General features: G+C 45.0%; 1 protein-coding gene across 1 annotated transcript; it reads left to right on the top strand.

The window, feature by feature from the left end:
• Nucleotides 1-392: 392 nt before the first annotated feature.
• On the top strand, nt 393-23980 carry ube2e2 (ubiquitin-conjugating enzyme E2E 2). Its single transcript, XM_079742104.1, has 6 exons — nt 393-519; nt 1979-2168; nt 3026-3076; nt 18601-18733; nt 21319-21466; nt 23126-23980. Exons 2-6 carry the CDS (start codon nt 1987-1989, stop codon nt 23221-23223), a joined length of 612 nt encoding a protein of 203 aa, XP_079598230.1. The 5' UTR covers nt 393-519; nt 1979-1986; the 3' UTR covers nt 23224-23980.
• The last annotated feature ends 397 nt before the right edge of the window (nt 23981-24377 follow it).

Below are 24377 nucleotides of genomic sequence, written 5' to 3'. Positions count from 1 at the left end.
CTGCACTGGACAATGAACGATAATTAGTATATTTAATAATAGTCATTCTGAATGCAATTAAATAGAAAAAGCTCTATTAGGCAGTATCATTTTATAACGGCCCTGGCCCCTGGTCACAAATTGCAAAATCTAGCAGCAGGGCATTTAGTGACGGATCCATCGTTCAGAGTCTGGCCTTTCCAACGCAATAATTGAAGCCGTTCAGGGGATTTAGTAGTATCCCATCTGAAAATCCGAGATAATTTACGAAATAAAAGCATGTTTTTTTAAACACTAAAAAAAAAAGAAGCAGTTGGAGCAGTCCACTTGCCCTTCCAATGCAGTCCCCGTGCACGAGCAGTGCGCGTGGAGCGGGAGCGCGCGTGGAGGCGGTCCGGCGCTGTTTTCTGTAATCGCTTTTCTGTCGCTACCTCCAGTTAAATAGCAAGGACACGAGAGCGAGCACACGGCCGTGGAAGGATATCTACTTTTTTACCTGGGATTATAACTCGGATTGCCGCATCGACGGCCATCTTCAAGGTAATATCGATGCATGCATTTCATCGGCGCTCGTAGATGTTTAGAAAAGTAAGTCAATGTCCCGGGAAAGTGGCATTTTCCAGTGCGAGGGGGGTGGTGGGTTGGGGGTGGGTGGGACGTGTTTCCCTTTGTGCCGAGGCAGGGTCAGTGCTCTCCATGCACAATGTGGACACTCAGGAATCGCTGAGCATTTTCACACACATCTCCGACTGGCTCGTCTGATCCGGGACGTCGACTGTCTCCGACGAGGATCTAGTTACCCGTGTTTCAGATGTTGAAACCCATTCTGTCCGCATTTCCCTGCACTTTATAACGACGAGGCCTGTTCTATTTAAGTACCCAATAGCAGTAGGCTTCGAATACCCGCGGCAGATGCAGATTCCCCATAAACCCCGATGGTGTGTATCGCGTTTGTGGCCGGATCGATTTCCACAGGGGGTCCCTCGACCTATTGTGTTTATGATCACCCTGGCGCAGAGGGAAACCCGTTGCGGTGGTATTATTCGAGATGGGCTACAGAAGTAGTGTCTTTGCTTTGCATAATATCGAATAATAGTAAACAACATTGAATGATCGTGGTCTGGATCCGCGCAAAATGACCTGGCGTAGACGTTGTATTGAATGCGAGAAGTCAATACATCGATCTGAAGAGGAGATATATCCCCGGGTTGATGTCCCCATCGAGAAACGCCCCCGGGAAAGGCGAGCGTTTCGCAGCTACTTATGGTTTGATTAACTGCCTCCATCTCCGTGAGGTTTTCACATATGCTATTCGGTTTCAGTTATGCGTTACCCAATATGTTTATTTAGCTCTTTGTCGTCCGCTTGACATAACAATCCGCGACAGAGCTCCTCCTGGCAGATTAGTGGAGATGGATGCCCCCCTTGAAGGGATCCTGGTCACACACACACACACACACACACACACACACACACACACACACACACACACACACACACACACACACACCGTCCGTCACTTTAAAAAGCACAATATCCCTATCGGCGCGCTCATTATGTGTCATTACATCACTCACATTGATCTAATGGTCACAAAATGTACCACTATTTACATGAAGATCATAGTAACCGATCAGTTGCTAAACGTGGACGTAAAACTGGACAGCGTCGGACCATTTCTCTTTTATTATCAATAAATAAATAGCCTTATAATTAAATGCGTACACAATGGGACAGTAATTAATGTCGCCGATAACTAGTCGTTGTGAAACACCAGTTTATTGTAAACTATATTATAAATGTCTACAACCAGTTTCATATCGTGAGATGACAAACAACGGTCGGACAAATTTATTTTTTATGTTTTCACAGCTTATGATCTGATAAAACTGCCCAAGGTTCATCTACATCTACACGTCCACCGTCACATGTGTATTATCAACACCATTTAAAGTCGTCCTTTCCTTCATCATCTCCTATGCTTCTCCTATCCCTCAAGGGCCCAAGATGTCCAGTGAAGCCCAGAGACCTGACGACAGCCCCAGCACCAGCGGGGGCAGCTCTGACCTGGAGGGGAACCAGAGGGAGTCGCTCCCGGTGGAGCAGGAGCGCGAACAGGCCCAGCCCAAGAAGAAGGAGACCAAGATCTCCAGCAAGACCGCCGCCAAACTGTCCACCAGTGCCAAGAGGTGGGTCCAGGACCGCAGGGTCCTATAGGGGCGAGCTGTGGCCAGGGATTGGGGAGTTATTCCGGGGGACAGGCAGCCTTATTTTAGGAAGAACGCCTCACTCTATTTGTGGGGGTAATTTATGGAGAACACATTGCTGGCACGCCCGGGCTCTGGATGAACTTGTGAAACTATGAATAAAGACCTCTTTTATCACGTGCATGGAGACACACATACACCTCTGTAATTAATTGAGAGATGCGGGTGACAACAGAATTTTGCAGCCGGTTTAACAAGGCTTGGCCGAGGCCAGGGTGTCTTTTATGTATATTTAGCTATCGTTGACAGAGACCAATGTTGCCGACGTCTTCCTTTTTTAGTGACACTTATAGTCCCCTCCAATCTCCCTCTCGCTTGGGCTGAATCCCACCTTGTTCGTGTGCACAGTTTATATTTTTGTATGAATTAAAAAATTGAATTCAATCACTGATTAGACACACTGATTGTCAGCGAGCTGAAAGGGCATTTGTATATTTGGATGATGGTTTTACTTCACAATGAATCTTTTCATCATGGAGGAGGGGTGGTGTGAGTTTCTCTCTTGACAAAATCTATTATCAATGTTCTGTACAAACCGTCCTCAGTTCTCATGGCAGTGATAATACTATGTAGACACAAAAGGTTTAGTATTACTTACAATGCCATGTCCTATCCAAGCTCTTTTTTAATTGCTGCTTTGTTTCGAGAACAGATCTATAACCCAGCTGAAAGCTCTTATAAAAATCATCCTTCAGTGCCTCTCCACATTGAAAGCGAGTTTTAAAATATCAAAGTCAAAACAGTGCAGCGTGTTTGATTTGTGTCTGTCTGTTTCCCAGGATTCAGAAGGAGCTTGCGGAGATCACACTCGACCCCCCGCCAAACTGCAGGTAAGACCCCACTCACTCTCTTGTAGTTCCTCTTTGCCGCGTCACCACGTCTCACCTATAAGACACCATGCAGAAGATGTGTTAGATCTTCCTGGTCGGAGTTGAGGCCCTAATATGCCTTACACACAAGGCATATTAACAAGGGCTTTCTAGGTGGTAGAGTTGGTTTTATCCTCCATCTCCCTCTCTCTCTCTGTTTCTCTGTCGGTTGTTTTGGTGTTATTTGCTGAGGGTTTCTGTTTGGATGCAGTGGTAATCTGGGGGATTAAAGTGGTTCAGCTGAGTTGGACACTGCTTGAAGATGGTCACGGCCGTGTGGCCCATAGCGCATGAGGGTGAAGGTTGTAAGAAACGGAAAATAAAGCAGGCTATTGTACAAACAGAAGCAAGCAAGTGTGATGTTTTCACTTTGTGTTAGTTGTATTAGAAGGGGTGTTAAGTGTGTGTGTGTTCATGTGTGGGGGTCGGGCGGTGTAATTGTGTGTGTGTGTGTGTGTGTGTTTGTGTGTTTGTGTGTTCTGTCCCTCGTGCATCACTACCTCAAACAAGCACAGCCACGTTGCGGCACACAATAACCATTGTCCGTGGTGCACGCACACGCACGCACAGAGGCCAGAGGTAAGCCTTTGTGGAGAGTGTGTATGTGCTTTATTCACGTGCTGAACATATAGCAATGTTTCATTGATTACAACTCTTGTTACATTGTCGCCTCCAAAATTACTGCTTTGAGGCGAATAAAAGGAGAAAAGGATGCTGCTATGCCAGGTTTATGCATGTATGTTACACTATATGTACTTTAGGAAAGATGTATATTTGGTTGTGTGCTACTCTTTGTGTGATACTATTATTTGCTGTGAAGTTGATGTGTGTTAAAAGGACTGGCTGTTTTTTTCCTAAACTGGCTTTGTGTTGTTCACGGATCCCTGTGTTTTCTGAACAAAATGTGTTGGTTGTTTTCCCGGTGAGGTGGCATCGCTACTCCCCGAGACTATTTTAGTCTTAATCAGCCCCTCTCAATCTCCACCGACTAGCCAAATGTGTTTTGACGCCGTCAACGGTGGCGCATCAAGACACATTTGGCTAGTCGGTTGAGCTCTACTCTAGGCTGAGTTGCTTTTATTGCACTGTAAGCTGAAGATGGTTCCTCAAGGACCATGAACAGTCAGAAGCCCTCTTACTCAGAGGAAAATGAGGAGGAGGAGGTGGAAGGAACTATGTAGCCTAACATTTTTAAGCACGAGTACACAGGCTTATTATTATTATTATTATTATTATTATTATTATTATTATTATTATTTTACTTTGTACAAGTCATTCAAAGTAAAATATCGTCGGCAGAAACGTTTCACAGCCACCATCTTGGCAGGGGTGGGAGTTGCCTGGGAAACAATCATGATCACCCGCCCCCTAATCTGTTCTGTAAACTTCAGTGGACAGCAACAAATCCTAATAAAATAACGGTCTTCGACAACATCCAAATAGATTAGGGAAGATCAGAGTCTATGCATGCATATATGTATTTTCGTTACATATTAAGTTTTTCAGCTACTCAAATGGGTTCCATTATCTTCCTCAGAGCGCTTGTAGCGGAAACAATTTCCCTTGGGATCTGTATTTATCTGAGTGTTACTCATATCAAATGGACGAATACAAATCTATCTCTGCTGTTCCTGTGCATCAGCCAGATGTGCTTCTTTGGTGTGTGTTTGCTAGGCTGGTTGTTGACTGGAGGCTTAGGGCTGGAGCCAGTGTTGTTATTCTTTGAGCTTGCCTGCCCGTCCTGGCTGAACGGGAGCTGAAAGGTTAGTCATCGTATTCCCGCCACAAATGGAGTCACGGCCTGTTGGTACAATTCACCAGATGGACACTGATTTGTGGGGTAGAATAGCTCCCTCTCTCTCCCTGGTGAATTCTGGCTACCAAGCCAGGAGACGATGATGTGTTTCCTTCCAATCTCTCCCATCTCCCACCATTTCACCCTTTTCTCTTTTTTCGTCTCCCTCTCTTGCCATCTAGCTCTTTCTTATTCTCAATCTCACCACCCATAACTCTATCTTGTTCTTCCCCTCATTTTTCCTTCTGTCTCTCACAATCTTTTTTATCTTGCCCTTTTTATATCTTGCTTTTTCTCACGCACTCGCACTCTATCTCACTCCTAATCTCCCCATTCCCCCCCCCCCGCCCCGTCCATCTCCCTCTCTCGCTGTCTATCTGTCTCCATCTCTCTGGATTGACATTCACACTACATAAATACTACATTGTATACATCTTGTCAGTCAGTTCTTGGCTGAGCTCCAGTGAGTGGAGAGGCAGGGTTTCTCTACCTTATCGTCAGGCAGAACTGACTGCTGTCCTCCCACAGAGTGCTGGGTTGAGCCCCCACCCACCCAAGTTGAGCACCAGGATGGGGAACGAGATTGTTATTATTTGGTGGTAACGTTGCACTGCTGGAAGAACTGGATAGTGTTTTGGTTAGGGGTTGACTCTCAGCCAAAATGTACTCTGTTCAACAAATCGCCAATGTAAGCAGCCCATTCTGTCTGCCTCCTTACGAGTACGATGCCATATCCCCCTTTTCCTTAATTATCTACTTAAGAATTTTAATTGTGAGTCTTTAGATAAAAGTGTCTGCTAAATATCTGAATAGTAATTGGTTGGAACTGGTGTGTGTTTGTGTGTGTGTGTGTGTGTGTGTGTGTGTGTGTGTGTGTGTGTGTGTGTGTGTGTGTGTGTGTGTGTGTGTGTGAACTGTTCAGGGAGGGTGTCTTTGTGTGCCTTTGTCAGACTTTGATGCTTGAGGTCTTTCTAAGGTGGAACACAAGTCTTTGAGGGAGAGGAATATAATCTTACTGAGGTTTCTAGATTGAAGTATTTTGAATGGCTGAGTAGTATTTGTGAGGTAGACGAGTCAGGATTTAGTTCAAGGTTTCAGGATCACATATTTATGAGGTGTCATTCACACTAGGTCATCATGAATGACTCTCTCGTTTTTATTATAAGAGGTATCCTTTAGAAACCGATTTGAAATGGTTCTTTAGAAACCAATTGAGAATGTTGCCGCGTGTATGAATACCTCTCTGCGCCTCATCTCCCTGGATGTCTTGTGACAGTTTGCCTGGTACCTTGGAATTGTCGTGCATCAAAGGAAGAGGGGTCCTTTTGAAAACCAAGGACGATCGACACAGCCATTGCTTTCATCTTAGTATGTCATCCACGGGGTCCTCCTCTTTGAGACAGACGGTATCGGCCCTTTGGAAAAACAAAGCACAGTAGTCTAGAGATATGAGCAATATTTCAAAGAGGACAAAAAAAACACTAGGCTAAAAATGCTATGATTGGTCGCACTTTGAGAGAGGTCATCTTTATTTACCAGTTGCTTGGACTCATGACGGATGAGATCGATATCTTGGAACTGTAAGAACTCTTTCCCTGAAGCGTGAAGCTGTGATTCTCTATTAACATGTCATGCTGACGAATCCGGCGCCTGCACCCCAGGCAATGCAGGGCAGGGTTCTCTGTTTGAATGCAGAAAACACTTTCCCCATAAAGTATTCTGAAACGGTACTCGTGTGTGTGTGTGTGTGTGTGTGTGTGTGTGTGTGTGTGTGTGTGTGTGTGTGTGTGTGTGTGTGTGTGTGTGTGTGTGTGTGTGTGTGTGTGTGTGTGTGTGTGTGTGTGTGTGTGTGGATAACGCCGTTAATACACACACATCTTCAGAAACAGACCTCCATGTCTCCACAGAGCAGGTCTAGACCAGTTGGAATACACTTCAAATATTATCACATTGATTGAAAGAAATGGATTAAAGGACCATAGAAAGGCAACAACAGCTATGGTATTCTTGAAGGAATATGGATGATTGAAGATTGAATGGGCTCCCTTTGTTTGTTCTCTGTCTTTACCCTTTCTGCCTGTTGGATTGTCAAGCTCTCTGTCCTACAAGCTGCTTTAAATGTCTCCAGGTAATCTTTTCCTGTATGTAAAAATGTATAGACTCTCTCCATGACCCATCCATTCCACTGTTGTATGTGGCTCACTTTTACAGGTGGTGCAGGCATTTCAAGTGTATTTCCCCTGTTCCGCTCACTGGTATCCACATGATCAACAGACACAGGCCGTATTCAAATATATTGACCATTTGAACACAAGTGATGTTCCTGTTGAACTAGAAACGGAGAATAAGACACCCTGATCCTACCGCTAATTGCCTCCCTAGGGCCCTCTTTCTGGAAGACCACCCAGCGTGATGTCATAACCTTAAAATGTCTGAAACAGAGTCCTTCCCCGATGACATCATTAAAACCAGAAAGGGGAAGGTGGTTACACAAGACGGCCACCTGGTGTTTTTGTTTGATGTGGCCGTATCCTCAGGGAAAGGACAGTGTAGTGCCTAAGATGTATGACTTGTAGCCGATGGTACGGAGATGGTAAGATGGACACCCCCCCCCCCATATTAACGGGGGCTATGCTTCTCATTCCTCTTTCAGCATGCAATCCGAATTTGAGATCTTTCCAATTGATGCATGTCCAAAGTAAAGATAAAATGGCAAAGTAGCTTTAGGGTGAAATACTATGACATGTCTGAATTCCCTGTAAGCCACTTTGGATAAGTGTCGACAAATCGACCACATTGCGGTCAATAGTAGGACATGAATACAAATCTCTGCTGTATCACAGGGTCCCTGCCAGAGTCCAGCCTCCCATTTATCCTGCCCCCCGTCGACAGTTGGTTCTGAACCTCTTGGGGTCTTCCCGGGCATGGGATCTGGGTCTTCATGGCCCTCATGCCGTGGCCCCTGGGGAATTCAGTGTGTGAGTGACATGCCTAGCATCATTTTTCACAGCGTTGCCATTAAACACAGCAGGGGGAACCATCCATATGCATGAGGAGGCGGAGGGAGGAGGGTTACGGTCTGGGGGGGTGGTAACGGGCGAGAGGCTCTCGTGTGTGTGTGTGTGTGTGTGTGTGTGTGTGGGGGGGGGGGTAGATGCTGCCAGAATGCTCGTGGCGCTTCAGCGTGGAGAACATTCTTCTCGATGGTAAACATGGGCAGGCCATCATGCCATTGGTTATAATTGCTGAGGAAGGACTTGCGGTTACTGGAGATAAGACCATTGGGTTATTGCTCACGATCGCTGTGATGTGAACATGAGCCTGGTGGATCACTTGGTTGACTGGGAGGGAAAAAGGATTTCATGAATGCAGTCAACTGTCAATCACGAATTTGTGGGAGGGATGCACTTCAATCAAAGCGTCATCATCTCAATATGGACTTATTTCATCGTTGCACAGATCAAACATCTATGTCATCAAACACTGAATAATAAATACCAAGTTTAATACCAAAGTTGATGGAAATCTATCAAAAACACTGGGCTGTACCTCTGTAATTGTAATAATGAATGGTTGGTTAATGAATGGTTACAAACAAACAAATATTGTTTGTTTACAAATAAACAAATATTGTTTGTTTGCAGCTCTTTGTGAACATCTGATGTGAATCCAATTCTCGAGATGAAGCGATGTTGAACCACTCTGCTATATTGCTACTGTTTGTTCTGCCAAAGAAAACACTGGAATCAGAATTCCTCATACAACCCAAAATTCCAGACCCTAAGTTCTAACCAGGGTTAGAACTTCCTTAACTCCTTCCTTAAGGAAGTCTGAATTCAGTAGAGAAACAGCTGCTCTTGTTCCAGACTTTCAACGTGGATATATGTTCATCTGCTATTTAGTGTTTTTCACTGCAGCGTTTAGTTGGACAGCGAACATAGCTCGGGTGATTCATGCAAGCCATTGGATTCTCAATGTCCTCTTTCACAAGGCCCTTTTCCCTGCAAGCATTGGGGTTATTAATGTGTTCCTGGAGAAACTGGGTATGAAACGGCAACATAGAAGCTGGTATTACAGCAGTTCTACGGAAGCACTTTAAGACTTTGAGCGCATCAGACGTGATAATCTGTGGGCGACCAGCAAAGCAAACAGAGGAATCTTTGGCATGCACACGAATACCTCAAATGCTAAAATAAACAAGGGCTCTTAAGCTTCTATTATGTCTTTAGTGGGGAAACCAATCTCAAAACTTGATGTATTTCCATCTACAGTCATACACATAATGGCCCTTTCTTTAGAGCTTTTCACTTGCTGCAAAGACATACCTGCCGTCTGAGTGACCTCATAATGTCCATTTTATAAACACTCAAATGAATGACGCCCAATAAATCAAATCCTAGGGGGCACTCCTTCTTTTCTCTGGACTGTTTGGATTTTCCCATAATCTTATCCTTGTGCTAAACTTAAGGACTGATGTTATGGTGCAGGCTGCTAGACTAATGATGTACCATGCTCTGTGGGGTTATGGAACCACTTTTTCACATCAATGACCTCTGGGGGTGGGGAGACCTTTGGCCATTAGGGGCAGAATGACTGCCCATAGGTTGAGGTTGGGGGGGGGTAAATCAGGGAGTCCTAGCTACTCAACCATGTTCTTCAATCATGGTTGTGTCGTTCTCCTGAGTACAAAAATGTACTTGAAAGATGGCAGTGAAAACTGAGTAGGGATCTTTTTCTGAGTGTTGCAGTATTTTTTGCAACTTTTTCAGCGAACTTGGTTTTGACAGCTTTCTAAAACACTATCCGTGTACTGTGTACTCGAATGTAACGAAAGGTCTTTCCTTTCTGCTGTTCGATTTCTCCCTTCCTCCCTTTCTTAGAAATGTTTTTTTTAAATGTCTTGTGGCTTTTGAAGTTTGCCATTCATCAGAAACTTAAGATTCTTCACATTGTCTGTTGCACACACACACACACACATACACATACACATACACACACACACTATGGAATAAAGTGATGTTTGAATGACTCATGTTGTTGTGTGGAGAATGTATGCGATGCCTGTGTGTTATGCTAATGTTACACGCTCTGCATTATTCATTTGTAGCCAGAGGCAAACATTTGTGCTGCATAAGGCTCTTACTGCAGGCATGCGATCAGAAGCAAAAGAGTGTGCAAAAACAGGGAGGGAGAGAGTGAGAAGGAGGAGGGGTCCTTACACCATCAAAGTCTCTACCGGGCGTGAGGCTTCTCGCTGAATAAGAATACAACACTGAGGACATCAAGCAGATCCCACATTTTATATACAGCGCTGTAAAACCAGGCTCTTACAGCCCGGTGAGAAAATACCAAAACAAACAACTACCATGAAACAAAACAACTGAGGATGGTTAGGGGGCAGTTCTGATTTTGATCCTGAATGTCCGACGTCAACCAGTTGGCATTGTAGAGCTTAAGATGCCCCCGCCTGCTCCTTAATAATGTTTCTAAAATGCACTGCAAGTTGAAGTGGATAAAGGCATCTGCTAAATAACTATATAGTAATAGTAGGTTCCCAAACTGTATACTCATTCTCAGTTCCCATCAACCCCCCCACCCCCCCCCCCCCCCAAATAGACTGATTCACTTTTTCACAGGAATCAAACAGCGTTTGTTCGCTACACACATTCCACCATTTTTCTCCTTTGCGGAAAAGTGGTGGTTGCCGTTGAAACCATCCAGATGGTAATTACGGTGTTCGTTGTACACATGAACAATAAAAGGTTGGATTAAAATCAAAGCATGTCATTTGAGACGAAGAGGGCTGGAGAGTTGGAGGAGAGGAAGGGGGTACTGTTGTTGAGCTGCACAGTAATTGGTCTTGGGGCTCTGTCTCACAGTCAGGGAGGCAGAGTATTGCTTCATTAGAGTCACTGCACTGATAGCCACAGTAAAAGAGCTGATTGGACCAGTGTGGCTGTATGAATGTGTCATTACCACATGAGGGGGGAAAAACTAAGGAAAGTGGCTGAGGGGAAATGAAGCAGAACGGCAAATAACGTTAATAATGACTTTATTTACGCAAGGCATCACAACCTCTGAATCATATTTATTTAGCATTTGCCTTTTAAATAGGCTGTGCTGTACTTGTAACGATCTGCTGTCGGACTTCAGATATATTTGGAGTGGTGTGGTTTTAAACATTTTATTTATACCTGGAGGAATTTTTGAGGAATTTAAAATGCCCAAGTAATGACTTGGTGATTAGATTTTGTTTTGGGGAGGTGTTTTGCCAAATCTATTCATGAAATAAGATCTTGGAGCATGTAAATCAAAATTAATTTAATTAATGTTAATTACAGAGTTGACAAATTCAATATGAGGGAAAATTATCTTAAATCGCTTCTATTGAAATATGTATTATTTTGTCGGTAATTCTGTTGTTGGCTCTCCAGATATTCAGTCTTTTAGATTATATTTGGTATGCAAAACTAAAACGGGAGACCAAAGTGCTGTGAACTTAAAATACCAGTATTGTCTGTATTGGCTTTAACCTTTTTTTAATTTATAAAAGATTCACAAAGAGCTGAATGAATGGGAGGTGTAACCTTTGCCTGCTATAATTTATGACCAAATAACCGCTGGAGTAACTGGCTCTTAGCTTTTATTAAGGACGGAATGGAAAGGAACAAGCTGTGTTTCAGTTTATTCTGACCTGCTCAGACGACAGAGGCCCATTTAAAAGTCTCATTTATAGAGGTGACAATACTGAATAAGTAATCCAAAATTCTTGCTGATGAATAATTTCTACCATGAATAAAACTCGTTTGTAGAAGTAGTAACAATAATGTTATATGTACTCCTTGAAATAGACATAAAATTCAGAGTCTGCCCTGTCTGTGTGGAAACGGGGAGACAGCGGCTGTATGTCCCAGCTCAGAAATACGTGGACACGAAGCATCTGAAAACATGCTGCATGTCAATGTTGGCTGTCCATGGGTTGTCCAATCAGATCATACAGATACAAATACTAATACAGTCTTTGAACCTTAAACCCAATGCTAACTTTCTCTCGTCCTCGCCGGGCCAAGCGACGAGGCGTGATCACTCTGGGACATCTTCCACCTTAATTCGCTGTCGTGTCGTCTTGAAAGAGTGATTCCAGGGTAACGTTATAGCGACGGGACAGGTGAGGGATCGTTGGGCGGTCGTCCAGCAAGATAAAGGTTAGCACGAAGTTGGCACCAATCTGCACAGTGGCCTTTTGTGAGGGGGAAAATAAGGTTTTACAGATGATGAAGCAGTGCACGGTGGGGGCGTTCTACTGTGTTACAGCGGGGAAAGGTCACTCAATCTATATGGAAATGTTCGTCCCTTCTCCCCGGTCTCCTTGGAGCGGTAACAGGAAGTGAGGAATCAGGGCTGAGGAGGAGGAGGAGGAGGAGGAGGGGGAGGTGGAGGATAAATGAGGGGATCCGGTGAAGGCTAAAGATCTTCCCGCTTCTTTCAATCACTATCTCTCCTTGCAATCACAATATCTCTCAATCGCTCTCCTAGCATCGCAATATCCCTCATCTCCTTACTTTTTCACTACCCGTTTCTCTCCTTTTCTCGTTGCTCACTTTCTTTCACCACCTCTTTCTCTCTCGCTCACTCTTGTCGTCCGCCCCCAGCCGACTAGCTCTTCTATTTATTTTCATTTTAAGCGTCTGGTCTCCTGTGTACTTAGTCACGCTGGTGTTTGCCCAGCCTGTAAGGAGATCAATGGCAGAAGCAATCACCGGTAGCAGACACCGCAAACGCTAATTAATGCTAATGGCTACCTTCTGACCGTTCTCCTTGATACTGATGCTCTATTATATTGTCTGTCTGCATCGGCGCAGCGCTCGACTACTTCTGCTGGTTTTATCTTCAAGAGGAAATGTGTCGGCAATCTCTTTTAAATACACATCATGGTGTAGCTTAAGCATTTCACACCACAAATGATAACACACACTATTAAAATCCACACTGCCCGTGTGTGTCTGTACATGCGAGCAGGCATAAATGGGGCTTGATGCAAGGGCGGCTGCAGAGCCCTAAGTGGGTTCCCACACATGCAGTAATCTCTGTGGAGGGGGGCTCGGAGCAGGATTCTCACGGACCCCCCCGCTCTAATGTCTCCCATAGCCCTAAAACAAGGCCCTAGATACCGGTGAATCGGCACAGAGTCCTCTCGGACGCATCTAGGATACCAGACATGCAGAGTCCTCACAAACGCTTTGAGGATAACACAGATACAGAGCGCCCTCACAAACGTATCAAGTATAACACACATACAGAGGGTCCTCACAAACACATTGAGGATAACACAAATATAGAATGTCCTCACAAACGCATGGAGGATGCCACAGATACAGAGGGTCCTCACAGACATGTCTTTAACCACATATACAAAGAGTTTACCACAGATACTGGGAGTCCTCACAAAAACAGGACGACGCTATCAGCGTCACTGTTCAACAATGTCTCACGCCCCAGGGGGCGCTCGGTTTGTTCGTTTGTGTGTGTGTGTGTGTCTGAGGGTGGAAACTGTCTTTTTCCTTGGCTAGATATATAGAGCATCCTGTTCTGTGGGGGTAGGTGTTAGTGGCACCATCGTGCTAATTGTAGCATGGCAGTTTCTAGTGTGGGTGTCGGGATGATTCAGGGTTTGCTAGTCCGAGCTCATATTCACTGATGGTAACATTTTGATAAAGACACCAATGGGAGTCTTATGTTCACACGTGCTTCACCAGGGAAATGGCTCAGCCTTCGGAACTGAGCCCACGGCCATTGGTAAGGTTGCAGCAATGTTGTGGCTCCTGAGATATACTGTGAATAATACTGTGGTAATGGGAAACTCTGGGAACAGATACGGTTCCCGCCAGGGCTGTTATTGGCCACTTTACTGCTGCTGGAGATCGCTCTTAAAATTGGTGTGTTTTTTTTTCACGCTCCTTGAATAGGTCAGTGTTTGGCAGGCCCTGCTGATGCAATGGTTCTTTGAAAGTATTATGGCCTGTCTGACGTTGGAAAATCTTCACAAGACAGCTGCCAGCTGTAACAGGTCTCTCTCGGCTGGCTAATAACCACTTAATACACTGCCATGATATGAAAGCTGTATCCAGGTTTTACACTGAATATATACCGTTCTCATGGCTTATACAAATAAGACGTATGGGATGACTCTGCAGTTGCGAATCACCGTGACTCAAATGAGCATACGATGGTTAACCACCATCAGCACCTAATCCGAATCCCCAGTGGAGTCTGCTCTTGTAACAGGAGGATTTGCCGTCTTGTCTCCTGTGTCTAGCACTACTTCACACCCCGCAGGTGGGGTAGAACCTGTAGGACTTAAGCTTCTCCAGCAATGCATGGAGCAAACTGCTGGAAGGAGGGTGGAGGGGGAGCTTCATAGATTATTATTTTTGGACCGTGATTGCGCATTACCTCGTGCGACTTGCCCGGTCAGAGTAGAAATTATTTAGACTTCAAAGCCAGTCCCCGCCACAGCTCTGCGCCGTGGGGCCGGGCGCAGGCCCCTCCCCTTACGGAACATTCAGCGCAGCATCGCCTATAGGCAAACAATGGAGAGGGGCGGAGTCAACTTTTCCTCTGCATCTCATGTAGTCGTACCCTAAGGTTGAGAATGAGGTGTAGTTGGATGAGCTGCATGCAGAGGTGGTGATGGTGAGACAGCTGCCAGCTGTAACAGGTCTCTCTCGGCTGGCTAATAACCACTTAATACACTGCCATGATATGAAAGCTGTATCCAGGTTTTACACTGAATATATACCGTTCTCATGGCTTATACAAATAAGACGTATGGGATGACTCTGCAGTTGCGAATCACCGTGACTCAAATGAGCATACGATGGTTAACCACCATCAGCAGCTAATCCGAATCCCCAGTGGAGTCTGCTCTTGTAACAGGAGGATTTGCCGTCTTGTCTCCTCTGTCTAGCACTACTTCACACCCCGCAGGTGGGGTAGAACCTGTAGGACTTAAGCTTCTCCAGCAATGCATGGAGCAAACTGCTGGAAGGAGGGTGGAGGGGGAGCTTCATAGATTATTATTTTTGGACCGTGATTGCGCATTACCTCGTGCGACTTGCCCGGTCAGAGTAGAAATTATTTAGACTTCAAAGCCAGTCCCCGCCACAGCTCTGCGCCGTGGGGCCGGGCGCAGGCCCCTCCCCTTACGGAACATTCAGCGCAGCATCGCCTATAGGCAAACAATGGAGAGGGGCGGAGTCAACTTTTCCTCTGCATCTCATGTAGTCGTACCCTAAGGTTGAGAATGAGGTGGAGTTGGATGAGCTGCATGCAGAGGTGGTGATGGTGGTTGAAGATAAGTACGAAGAAGGAATTGCAGTAGGACAGTAATAACAATTAAAACGGGATATACATTACTATCTCGTTCTTAATTCATGCATGTTAAATGCAAACAGTCTTATTTAAATATATTCTTGCATTTGGATGAGGAGGCAGTCCAGCTCTGTGTACCTCCCCCTCCTCTCCCCCTAGGTGTTCTTAAAGGTGCGGTTGTCAAAGGGTCTCCCAGTGGCCAGCATGCGCTAAGCTAAGGGGGTTACCCTGCCCGCTCATCTCTAGCACAGCCTGGGTCTTATGCAGACTGGGGGGTAAGGAGTGTTGCTGAGCGCCTGGATTGATATGCCAAGCCTTTAGAAAGAACAATATCTCCCCCTCTTAGCCTCGTCGTCAGTGCAGCGCTTTGCATGGCGAGTATCTTCAGGAGTTACTCCCGCTGCGCGGTTGACCGGGGAATATGAGTGCGGTCTGATGTCGGGGTTCACAGGCTGAATGGGAAACGGCTCAGATCCATATGGATGGGTTTTTTGTTACATAATGCCTGAACACTACACTGTGCGTAATACCTAGGCGTAAAACTAATGCCCTGACTGTGAAATCCTTTAGACCAGGAAGTCACTGCTCAACACCTTGGCTTCACAGAGTAAACCATTGGCCAACATGGGTCTATTATCTTCATAACACCTCAGTAACAGATGATGTAGCCCCCCTCCCCGTTATAATAATGTTATTTTTGATGTTTCTCCACATAGCCTGAAGAAAATCCTCTTAGATTTGCTCTTGTGCCCTGAAAACACTAGCGGCCAAGATTAAGAGATTTGAAAGACTGCGGAGTCTCTCAGTTAAATCCTGAGCGATGGAGAGAAACTGAGATCGGTAGAGGGAGGGAGAGAGAGGGTTGGAGAGGGAGATTCATGGAGAGGGGGAGCGAGCTAGACAGAGGGAGAGGGAGTGAAAGAGGGAGGGAGATCTCGATCATAAAGTGTTAATTAAGGGCGGCTTTAGTGTAACCAAGTGGCAAAGGGGAAGTGTGTGTGTGTGTGTGTGTGTGTGTGTGTGTGTGTTGACTCATGCATAGTGTGTTCAGTGTGCTGCCACTGTAAGGGTGTGTGTTGGGCTGGCACGCTTGAGACGCCCTCCTGCTGGAACCTGCTCCTCTCGCTGTAGCATCTCTGGCTGATTATCAGGTTGTGTGTTAAGTGCTGGTGTGTGGTTGGATCAAAGCCTGCAAGAAGTGCTCCATGGTCTGAATCACAGTTTCCCCTTGCACTGATATTTTTCGGTTCAGTGGAGATTTCCATTTTGATGTCCTGATTGTGATTATTGATTCGTTCAGCCTGATAATATACTGTGAAATATCTCACAGGCTGCAACACAAAGAGAATCGGATTAAATCATAATTTTCCTACCACTAGCCAACACACTACTGAACTGTACTGAAGATTTAAAGAATTGAAATTGATTAGTAATGGGAACTACGGATCCTAATGTTCGGAAAGATGTCAATATTTAAATTATCTTCTCTTGGTAAAGATTTCTCTTTTTTGTCAGTGAAAAAAAAACTAGACAAAACATTCCTTCCAGCCACCTTCTTGAATAAAATACAGATTCTATTAATTTCTATAAAAAAACAATTGGAATTTGCTCATGGGTTTCAGACACGCATGGTCTTTTGCTTATCCACTATGCTGATTCAATTGAGACATGTGCTTTTAACACACATCGAAACACATTTCACAAATGCTGTATCCCGTTTAAACAGCATTTGAGCATAATGACATTTTATTGAACACTAACGTTTCATATTTTCCTTGGCCCTCGCAAAAGGGCTAAGCAATATGTTTTATGGCCGACACAATTTGCACTGCACAATTTCCAGTGAGCATTACACAATTTGTAGTGACAACACTAGCCAATTGGTACTGAGAACTCGCAACACAATTTGTACTGATGACTCTACACAATTTGGACTGACGGCACTCCTGATTGAGTGCACTAAACTATTTGTACTGAAGACTCGCCACCCAATATTCACAAAGGACCTCTAAATTTCTACTGTGCACCACACAATTTGTACTGGTGATGACTGACTACGCAATTTCCACAAAGGACTGCAAGATTTGTAATGACAATTAACCACACCATTTATATATGTGTGTGTGTGTGTGTGTGTGTGTGTGTGTGTGTGTGTGTGTGTGTGTGTGTGTGTGTGTGTGTGTGTGTGTGTGTGTGTGTGTGTGTGTGTGGTTGAGGTCATGGACGGCAATTACATGAAATTCGGGAGGGGGTGGGAGGTGGAGTGCCCTGAACTAGACCCCGTGATCTGGACCCGCTCCCAGGCTCTCCCCTGGCCCCCTGCCAGCTCGGGAGTCCTGCTGCGCCCAGCGCCGACGGGGGAGGGAGGGAAAGAGGTCTTAATATGGAAGGGGCATTAATTACCCGACCTATGGAACAGATGTGACCTTCAGTCCTGCGCTGTGCAGCCCAGACGCTGGTCAGGAAGGATGAGTGGGCTTCTCGAGGAGGAGGCCCCGTGGTCCGCCGCTGTGGAGCTGTCGCACTGTGCTCCGCCGCCTCTTGGTGTGCAGATAAAGGGGGCTTCGCGTTTGAAGATGTCTGTATTTTGGGAGACGCCGTGGAGATGATCTAGGTCAGCGGTTTTCAAGTGGCGGGTCGCGAGCCATAAGTGGGTCGCAGCAGAGGACCAAGTGGGTCGCTCGGTAGGCCGCAGAAACATTCGAGAAAGAACATACCTATCAAAAATATAGATGCACGCTCACATGCCTTGTTTCCTTACATTTGTATCCGTTCGGATATCCGTTTACCGAGAGAAATGTTTATCTGCTTTTTAACCAGGCTGATGAGAAAGTGTTGCTTGTTTTACTGCACAAAATATTGTCTGGTGCCTGAATCTAAAGTATCTCCACAGGTGGCTTCAAGGCAATCTAAAAAATAATGACTAGATGGCTATATAATCCTTATGGAAATAAACAGGACTTTATTTAGTCCAGTGCAATGCACAGCAACGTCAAACCACCCAAGGTCACAACCACCTTGTTAAAAGACGATACTGTACTACTGCCTTGCTCAACGGCTACACCAGACACTTGCCTGCTTCAGGTTTCTGAGCAAGCCCCTCTCCTCTTGTAGAGACAATCATGCTCATGCCTCCTGAGCCTCAGCTGCCAGGGTACCCCCCTGGGGTCAAGCAATCTACCGTCATTATCTTGTCAGAACACAGCATCTGGTTCCCACTCACAGGCGGTTTGAGTGAGGTCTGTGTGATGGTGAGGGGGGGCTGCACCGGGCTGATGGACACATCTCAATGTCTCGTGTCCCTCTGTGTTTCCCTCAGTGCCGGGCCCAAAGGAGACAACATCTATGAGTGGCGCTCCACCATCCTGGGCCCCCCGGGCTCCGTGTACGAGGGAGGAGTCTTCTTCCTGGACATCGCCTTCACGCCAGACTACCCTTTCAAGCCCCCCAAGGTGAGTGCACATTAACCCTTCAAAACCCTTGGAGGTGAGCCTTAAGGAAGTCGAAACAGCTGCCACACACAGGCTTTTGACCGCACACGATACAGTCACTCGTCACTCACGGCGATGAATCGGCAGCAGGTGTCTGAGCGACCAAGGCCACAAAGCCACGAACGATGCAATATTAAAGTGCGTTGCTCAATGACTCCATGGCAGGCTTTGGGTAAAAGTGTCCACTGAAATGACTAAATAGTAGTAAATAAATACAATAAAAATAAATAAAAAGAAGTCAAAGGCATATAGTAGACCTGGTGTATTGAACATCCAAACATATATACAATATTATGATTATTTATTATCATAATGTCTGTGACTGCGTGTTCATCTATATCTGCTTGTACTTCCTTCTTGTTTATATCGATCATAAATTGTTGTCATGCATGAACCTAGTTCAGATTCTGTTATTATAAAAAAACGGTTTACTTTCTTCCGTGTTCGCCCCAGCATATTTCAGGCCATTTGATCGGATGCTGACACTGACAACTCAATGTGTCGAGGTGGATCCTCCTTTGTCCCACTCTGTACTCAATTATTCTTTCAACTGAGTTTTTTGTGTACATTTTTTAACGTTTTTCCTAACTCAGACACTCTCCAGCTCTTGTTTTCTCACTCTCTCGCTCTCTTTCTCTCTCGCTCTCTCTTTCTCTCTCTCTCTTGCACTCACCCCTGCTCCCTCCCGGTTTGACAGCAGAATCAAAGAAGCCCAAAAGCTTTCGGCCTGCTTCTTTAGCCGGAGGGCTGTAGTCTCCCCGCCCCCCCCACCCCCCCCCCCCCCCCCCATTCCCCTTCCCTTACAGCTCCCTTCCCATCACACACACATACACACTGTGATCCAGATCCAACACCCCCTCCATGGCCAGGCCCAGAGCTCCGGTGCACAATGGGCCTGTGCAACCACTGCTGCTCCCTGGGCTGACTGGAAGCAGTCAGTCCTACAGCGGCTTTCTCTCCTCTGCACCGCCTCCTCCTCCCACCCCCCCGCCCGCTCCTCGTGGCTGGCTCACCATGGGCGTGTGTTTAGCAACGGGGATCTGGGAGGGAGGAGGAGGAAGGGGTGAGGAACAGGCGGGTGGAGGTGCTGGCAGAGGAGAACGGGGTAAGGAGGATGGGGGGAGGAGAAGTAAGGAGGGCGGGGGAGGAGGGGTGGGCTTTGTGCCATGGCATGGTTATTTATAGCGTCCAGCACTCCGAAAGGTCCATTACACGTTTCCTGTGGAGGGTCAGGCAGGTCAGGTGGCTTCCAGATGTTGGGGTGCAAGGGGGGGGGGGACAGATGTTGGGCCCGGGTATTGGGAAGAGGGATGGGACAGATGTCCAGCTTCTAGAGAGGTGGGGGTGGACAGCAAGGTTGGCTAAACTGTTTGGTCAATGACGGTGTTGGTGTCACTCTGCTTGTAAATCAAATTGCTAATTCGCCCAAAGGCACACTCTTGCTCTCTCATCTCTTGCTCTAGTGCTCCAGCACTGTCTAGCTCTCACAAGCACTATTCACTATTCATTATTCATTACAGTGATAAAAGGCTTTATTACGATTGCTGCCCTCTAGTGGTGCATCAGTGGTATTTTCTGTCTATTTCATATTTAATATAATTAGAATGATTTTTTTCCCTTCAGTAATCTTTTTTCGGTCTGGTTCCAATATAAATGTAAGCATAACCAGCAATAGATCACTAAAGACAAACGTTTGAATAAAAATCCCTCAAAGCCTGCCGCCTTTCTACATCAGAAATGTCCCTCTCTAGAATCTGGTAACCAGCGATAATTACATCAACCGATTTAAGAAACATTTGAACCCAATCCCAGAATCTCCCTTATCCCCAGAAAACCGTTATTATCGAAGTATTTCTCCATGTATTTAAGAGTGGGCTCAGATAGCTGTGTTGACGGACCAGGTGGGTTTAGCAGACTTCAGATGGACGACCAGGCGTTATAAACGGTTGAAAACAGCTCAAGGCTGTCTCAGGATACTGTGGGGCTGCGTCGTGGGGGCCAGGGTGTGAAGTAGACCTAAGAATGAGGCTGATAAGGATATATAAAGCTAGATAAAATCATAATCGTATTGGTATCTCAGACCTTTTGACATCTAATTTGAATGTAAATGATCTGGTTTCATACCGACCAAGAAAGCGTCTCATATCTTTCCCTCATGTGCAAGCAACACTACTTGTATTAGAACATTTTGTGTGTTCCTGACTTGAAGTTCGTCTGTTGAAGAAAAGCTGATGATGAAAAAAAAGATATCTGGTATTTTTTGTCTTGACTTACTATTTAGTCAATCAGCAGACGCTTTCATCCAAGACAGTAAATTATTTTCCAGATATGTGTCTGGTTGAGGTTTGGTGTCTTGTTCTCTGATGCCTACATAGAGACCGTAGATATTTGGGTGAGCGTATTAATGATTCAGAAATAAAGGCTTTTACACATGTGTGAAGCCTTGATTAACGTTCCGTACCCCACACCTTCCTGATGATGTCTAGTGCCTCAGTTGACCTGATCCTCGGTGCTCTGCGAATTAAACCTGGATCCTTGTTGTGCAGGTGACGTTTCGCACCAGGATCTACCACTGCAACATCAACAGCCAGGGGGTGATCTGTCTGGACATCTTGAAGGACAACTGGAGCCCCGCCCTCACCATCTCCAAGGTCCTGCTGTCCATCTGCTCCCTGCTCACAGACTGTAACCCAGGTAAGAGCCACCGACCCCCTGCTAGGCCCCCCCCAAGGCCGGACCCTCAGTCTGTGGTGCCCTCGCTGGAGATTCTTACACACGATTCAGAGCTGAGCTGGTTCACGTTGTGCAGCCTCCTCCTCACAGGGATGCCAGCTGCCCTGTCCCAGAGTATTATAAAATAAACAGAAAGCACTTTTAAAGGCAGGGGTTGGGTGGGTTGGGTTTTCATTTGAAAGGGTTTCCTGATTGATGATGTAGGATTATTTAATTAGGTACGTTAGTAAACCTTGAATGTTATGCCAGCACTTAAACTTCATATAAATCGGTAAAGTAAGGGGAATACCTTTTGCCTGCTATGTTCAACAGTAGGGCTGCCCGGTATGGCCAAGAATCACATAACGATATGTTTTTTTTATATTGACCGATATTAATTATCATCGCAGTATATATTTTATAATATTATTAATGTTCGAAGATTATTTAGGGTTTGTTCCTGCTGGAACCATAGTGCTCTGTCAAGAGTGCTCTGTGGGGTGCTTCCTTTTGAGACGGTGGAAGAGGTTGGTGGTGTTTCCTATTCTGCTGAGGACTGGTCGCAGACATATTCTGCACCCAATACCCAGTCTGAGCTCATACTTATGGTAGCTGAACCCTTTCCAAATATCTAAAGTGGTATGACCTTTCTTGGGTACAATTTCGTCATCCTTTCGTTTCCTCTCACTCTGTTTACTCTGTCATTTTCTTCTGAGCAGTAGTATGACCACTCAGGTGTCACCGTGAGTTGGAGGGGCTGCAAACATGCATCAACTAGCCCCAGTGAGGGGCACTCATTTTGCAAACAAAATGACCTGAACGGTGCTCAGAGTACTGGGATTTCCAAAAGGGGCACTCCCTCAGTTTGTTTGTGGGTCGCTGTGTGGATGTTCGTCTTCACCCACTGATGTAGCGTGTTGTATTCTGCTTTAACACATTGCGACGACTCAGGGTGGAGTCAGTAATCGATGCTGTTAAATGTATCGAAAAATATCCCCGTTGTAGCGGCAGATTTTTATCGCAATAGATATTAATATTGATTTATCATCCCGCCCTATACACCAGCAGTGCGTTTTGTGATGGAGATTCTCTATCTTTTTGTATGGGCTGTGCCAACAGTGTCCAGAAGCTCTATCAAAGCGATAGTTCAGTTCATCACATTTGGTGACGTGTAATCATTTGAACATTTCTTCCAGGTCATTAGAACATGGTGAATTACAGTTTTAGCCTTCATTTAATGTCTCCTTTTGACATGTCACACGCATGTCACATGTGTGGTTGATCAATAATGATATTTATTGGTGTTTAGAATAAGATGTTTCAGCCTGGTTCCATTCATCATTGGCGCATACCCAGCTATTTATTATAAATAAAATTGCACACGATTTAAAGCTAATGAGCTTATACACATGCTGTTTTATTTGGAGAAATATTATATTTACTATTTTTTGTATTGTATACTAAAAAATGTGTACAATACATTTTTGGTAGTCTACTCCAAAACTAAGATAAAGATTGAAAAAAATCACACCAGAAATAGTTCAATAGGTAAAATTGCATGCAAAAGAGCATCAATTTGGAACATAACCTGTTATTTTCTCTCTCCTGTCTCTTTGTCTTGATCCCTTTCCCTCTCTGCAGCGGACCCTTTGGTGGGGAGCATCGCCACACAGTACCTGACCAACAGAACGGAACATGACAGAATAGCCAAGCAGTGGACCAAGAGATATGCTACATAGGCTGCTACATGCCAGCCATTCGCTCCCTCAAACACCCTTGCCCTCTCTCACTGTACCTCTCTCTACCTCTCTCACTCTCTCTTCTCTCTCTTCTCTCACTCTCTCTTCCCCGGTCTGTCAAAGCACACCCACTAAGTGCAACGATATACCTTGCCCTGCCCCTCCTCCTCCTCCCTCCTGAACCTTTTATCTACCTTTTTTCTGTGTAAAGAACTGTCTTTTGTTCCTTGTTGACTTGAAAGCTTCTTTTTTATACAAAGAGTAGATTGGCATTTTTATTTTTCAACATCAGAATGTTGGAAGTATTGTATTAAGAAACAAAAAAAATATACCTATCATTACACGTCGTCCTTCAGCTATACATATGTATCTGTTTTCTTAGTGGCACCTGGAACAAAACATACAGATTATATGCTTTTACTACTTTCGTTTTAGTTTTTTCCTGGCGCATTTAAAGTTTTCATTTTGTATTTCTGTCAACAGTATGTTACCTGCATGAATCAGGAGGAATTGCATCAATGGAAGAAAAAAAAAAGTCAAAGCTTTTTCGACTCCCCACTGATTTTGTTTGTACTGTATGTATTTTTTCAAAGGCTTTGGAGGCAGACCACAAATGTATAGGTCTGCCCGTGAAAGAGGCAGGACTTGTATATTTACTGGCTACCCGCCACCTCTGCAATTACAGAGTGGTTTGTTGTGCACTTGTATTACTGAAGCACCCAATAAAACACAATGTGGTTGGCTTGTGACAACGCTCGTTCTGTCTCTGCTTGGTGTTTATTCTGTCTACACAGGTTTAGACTTAAACACTCAAGACACATCATTTTAAGCAATACAAACAAAGAGCCATATTATTAACTATAGCAATAACAATAAATCATACAAAGTTAAGCATAAAGGCTTCGATTCTAATGGATATAATAAAGTATAATGCATGCCTTTTCAGTCACAAACATATGACCTATTTTAGTCTATTTAGTTCTTCAGGACATGACTTTAGAGAAGATCCTAATGAAATGCCACCAAAACGAACTTGATTTGTATCTTTATACCACGTATAGTCGTACATAAAGCGAAGATGTTGACGGCCCCGTGTGTTTAATAATGTATTAGCTGAAAATATCAGTTTATGGTCTAATTTGACCACCTACCCT

The sequence above is a fragment of the Pollachius pollachius genome (genome assembly GCF_949987615.1).
Source record: "Pollachius pollachius genome assembly, chromosome: 1".
Classification (NCBI taxonomy): Eukaryota; Metazoa; Chordata; class Actinopteri; order Gadiformes; family Gadidae; genus Pollachius; species Pollachius pollachius.
Note: the sequence above shows the minus strand (reverse complement) of the source record. Positions and strands in the feature narration are given on the sequence as shown.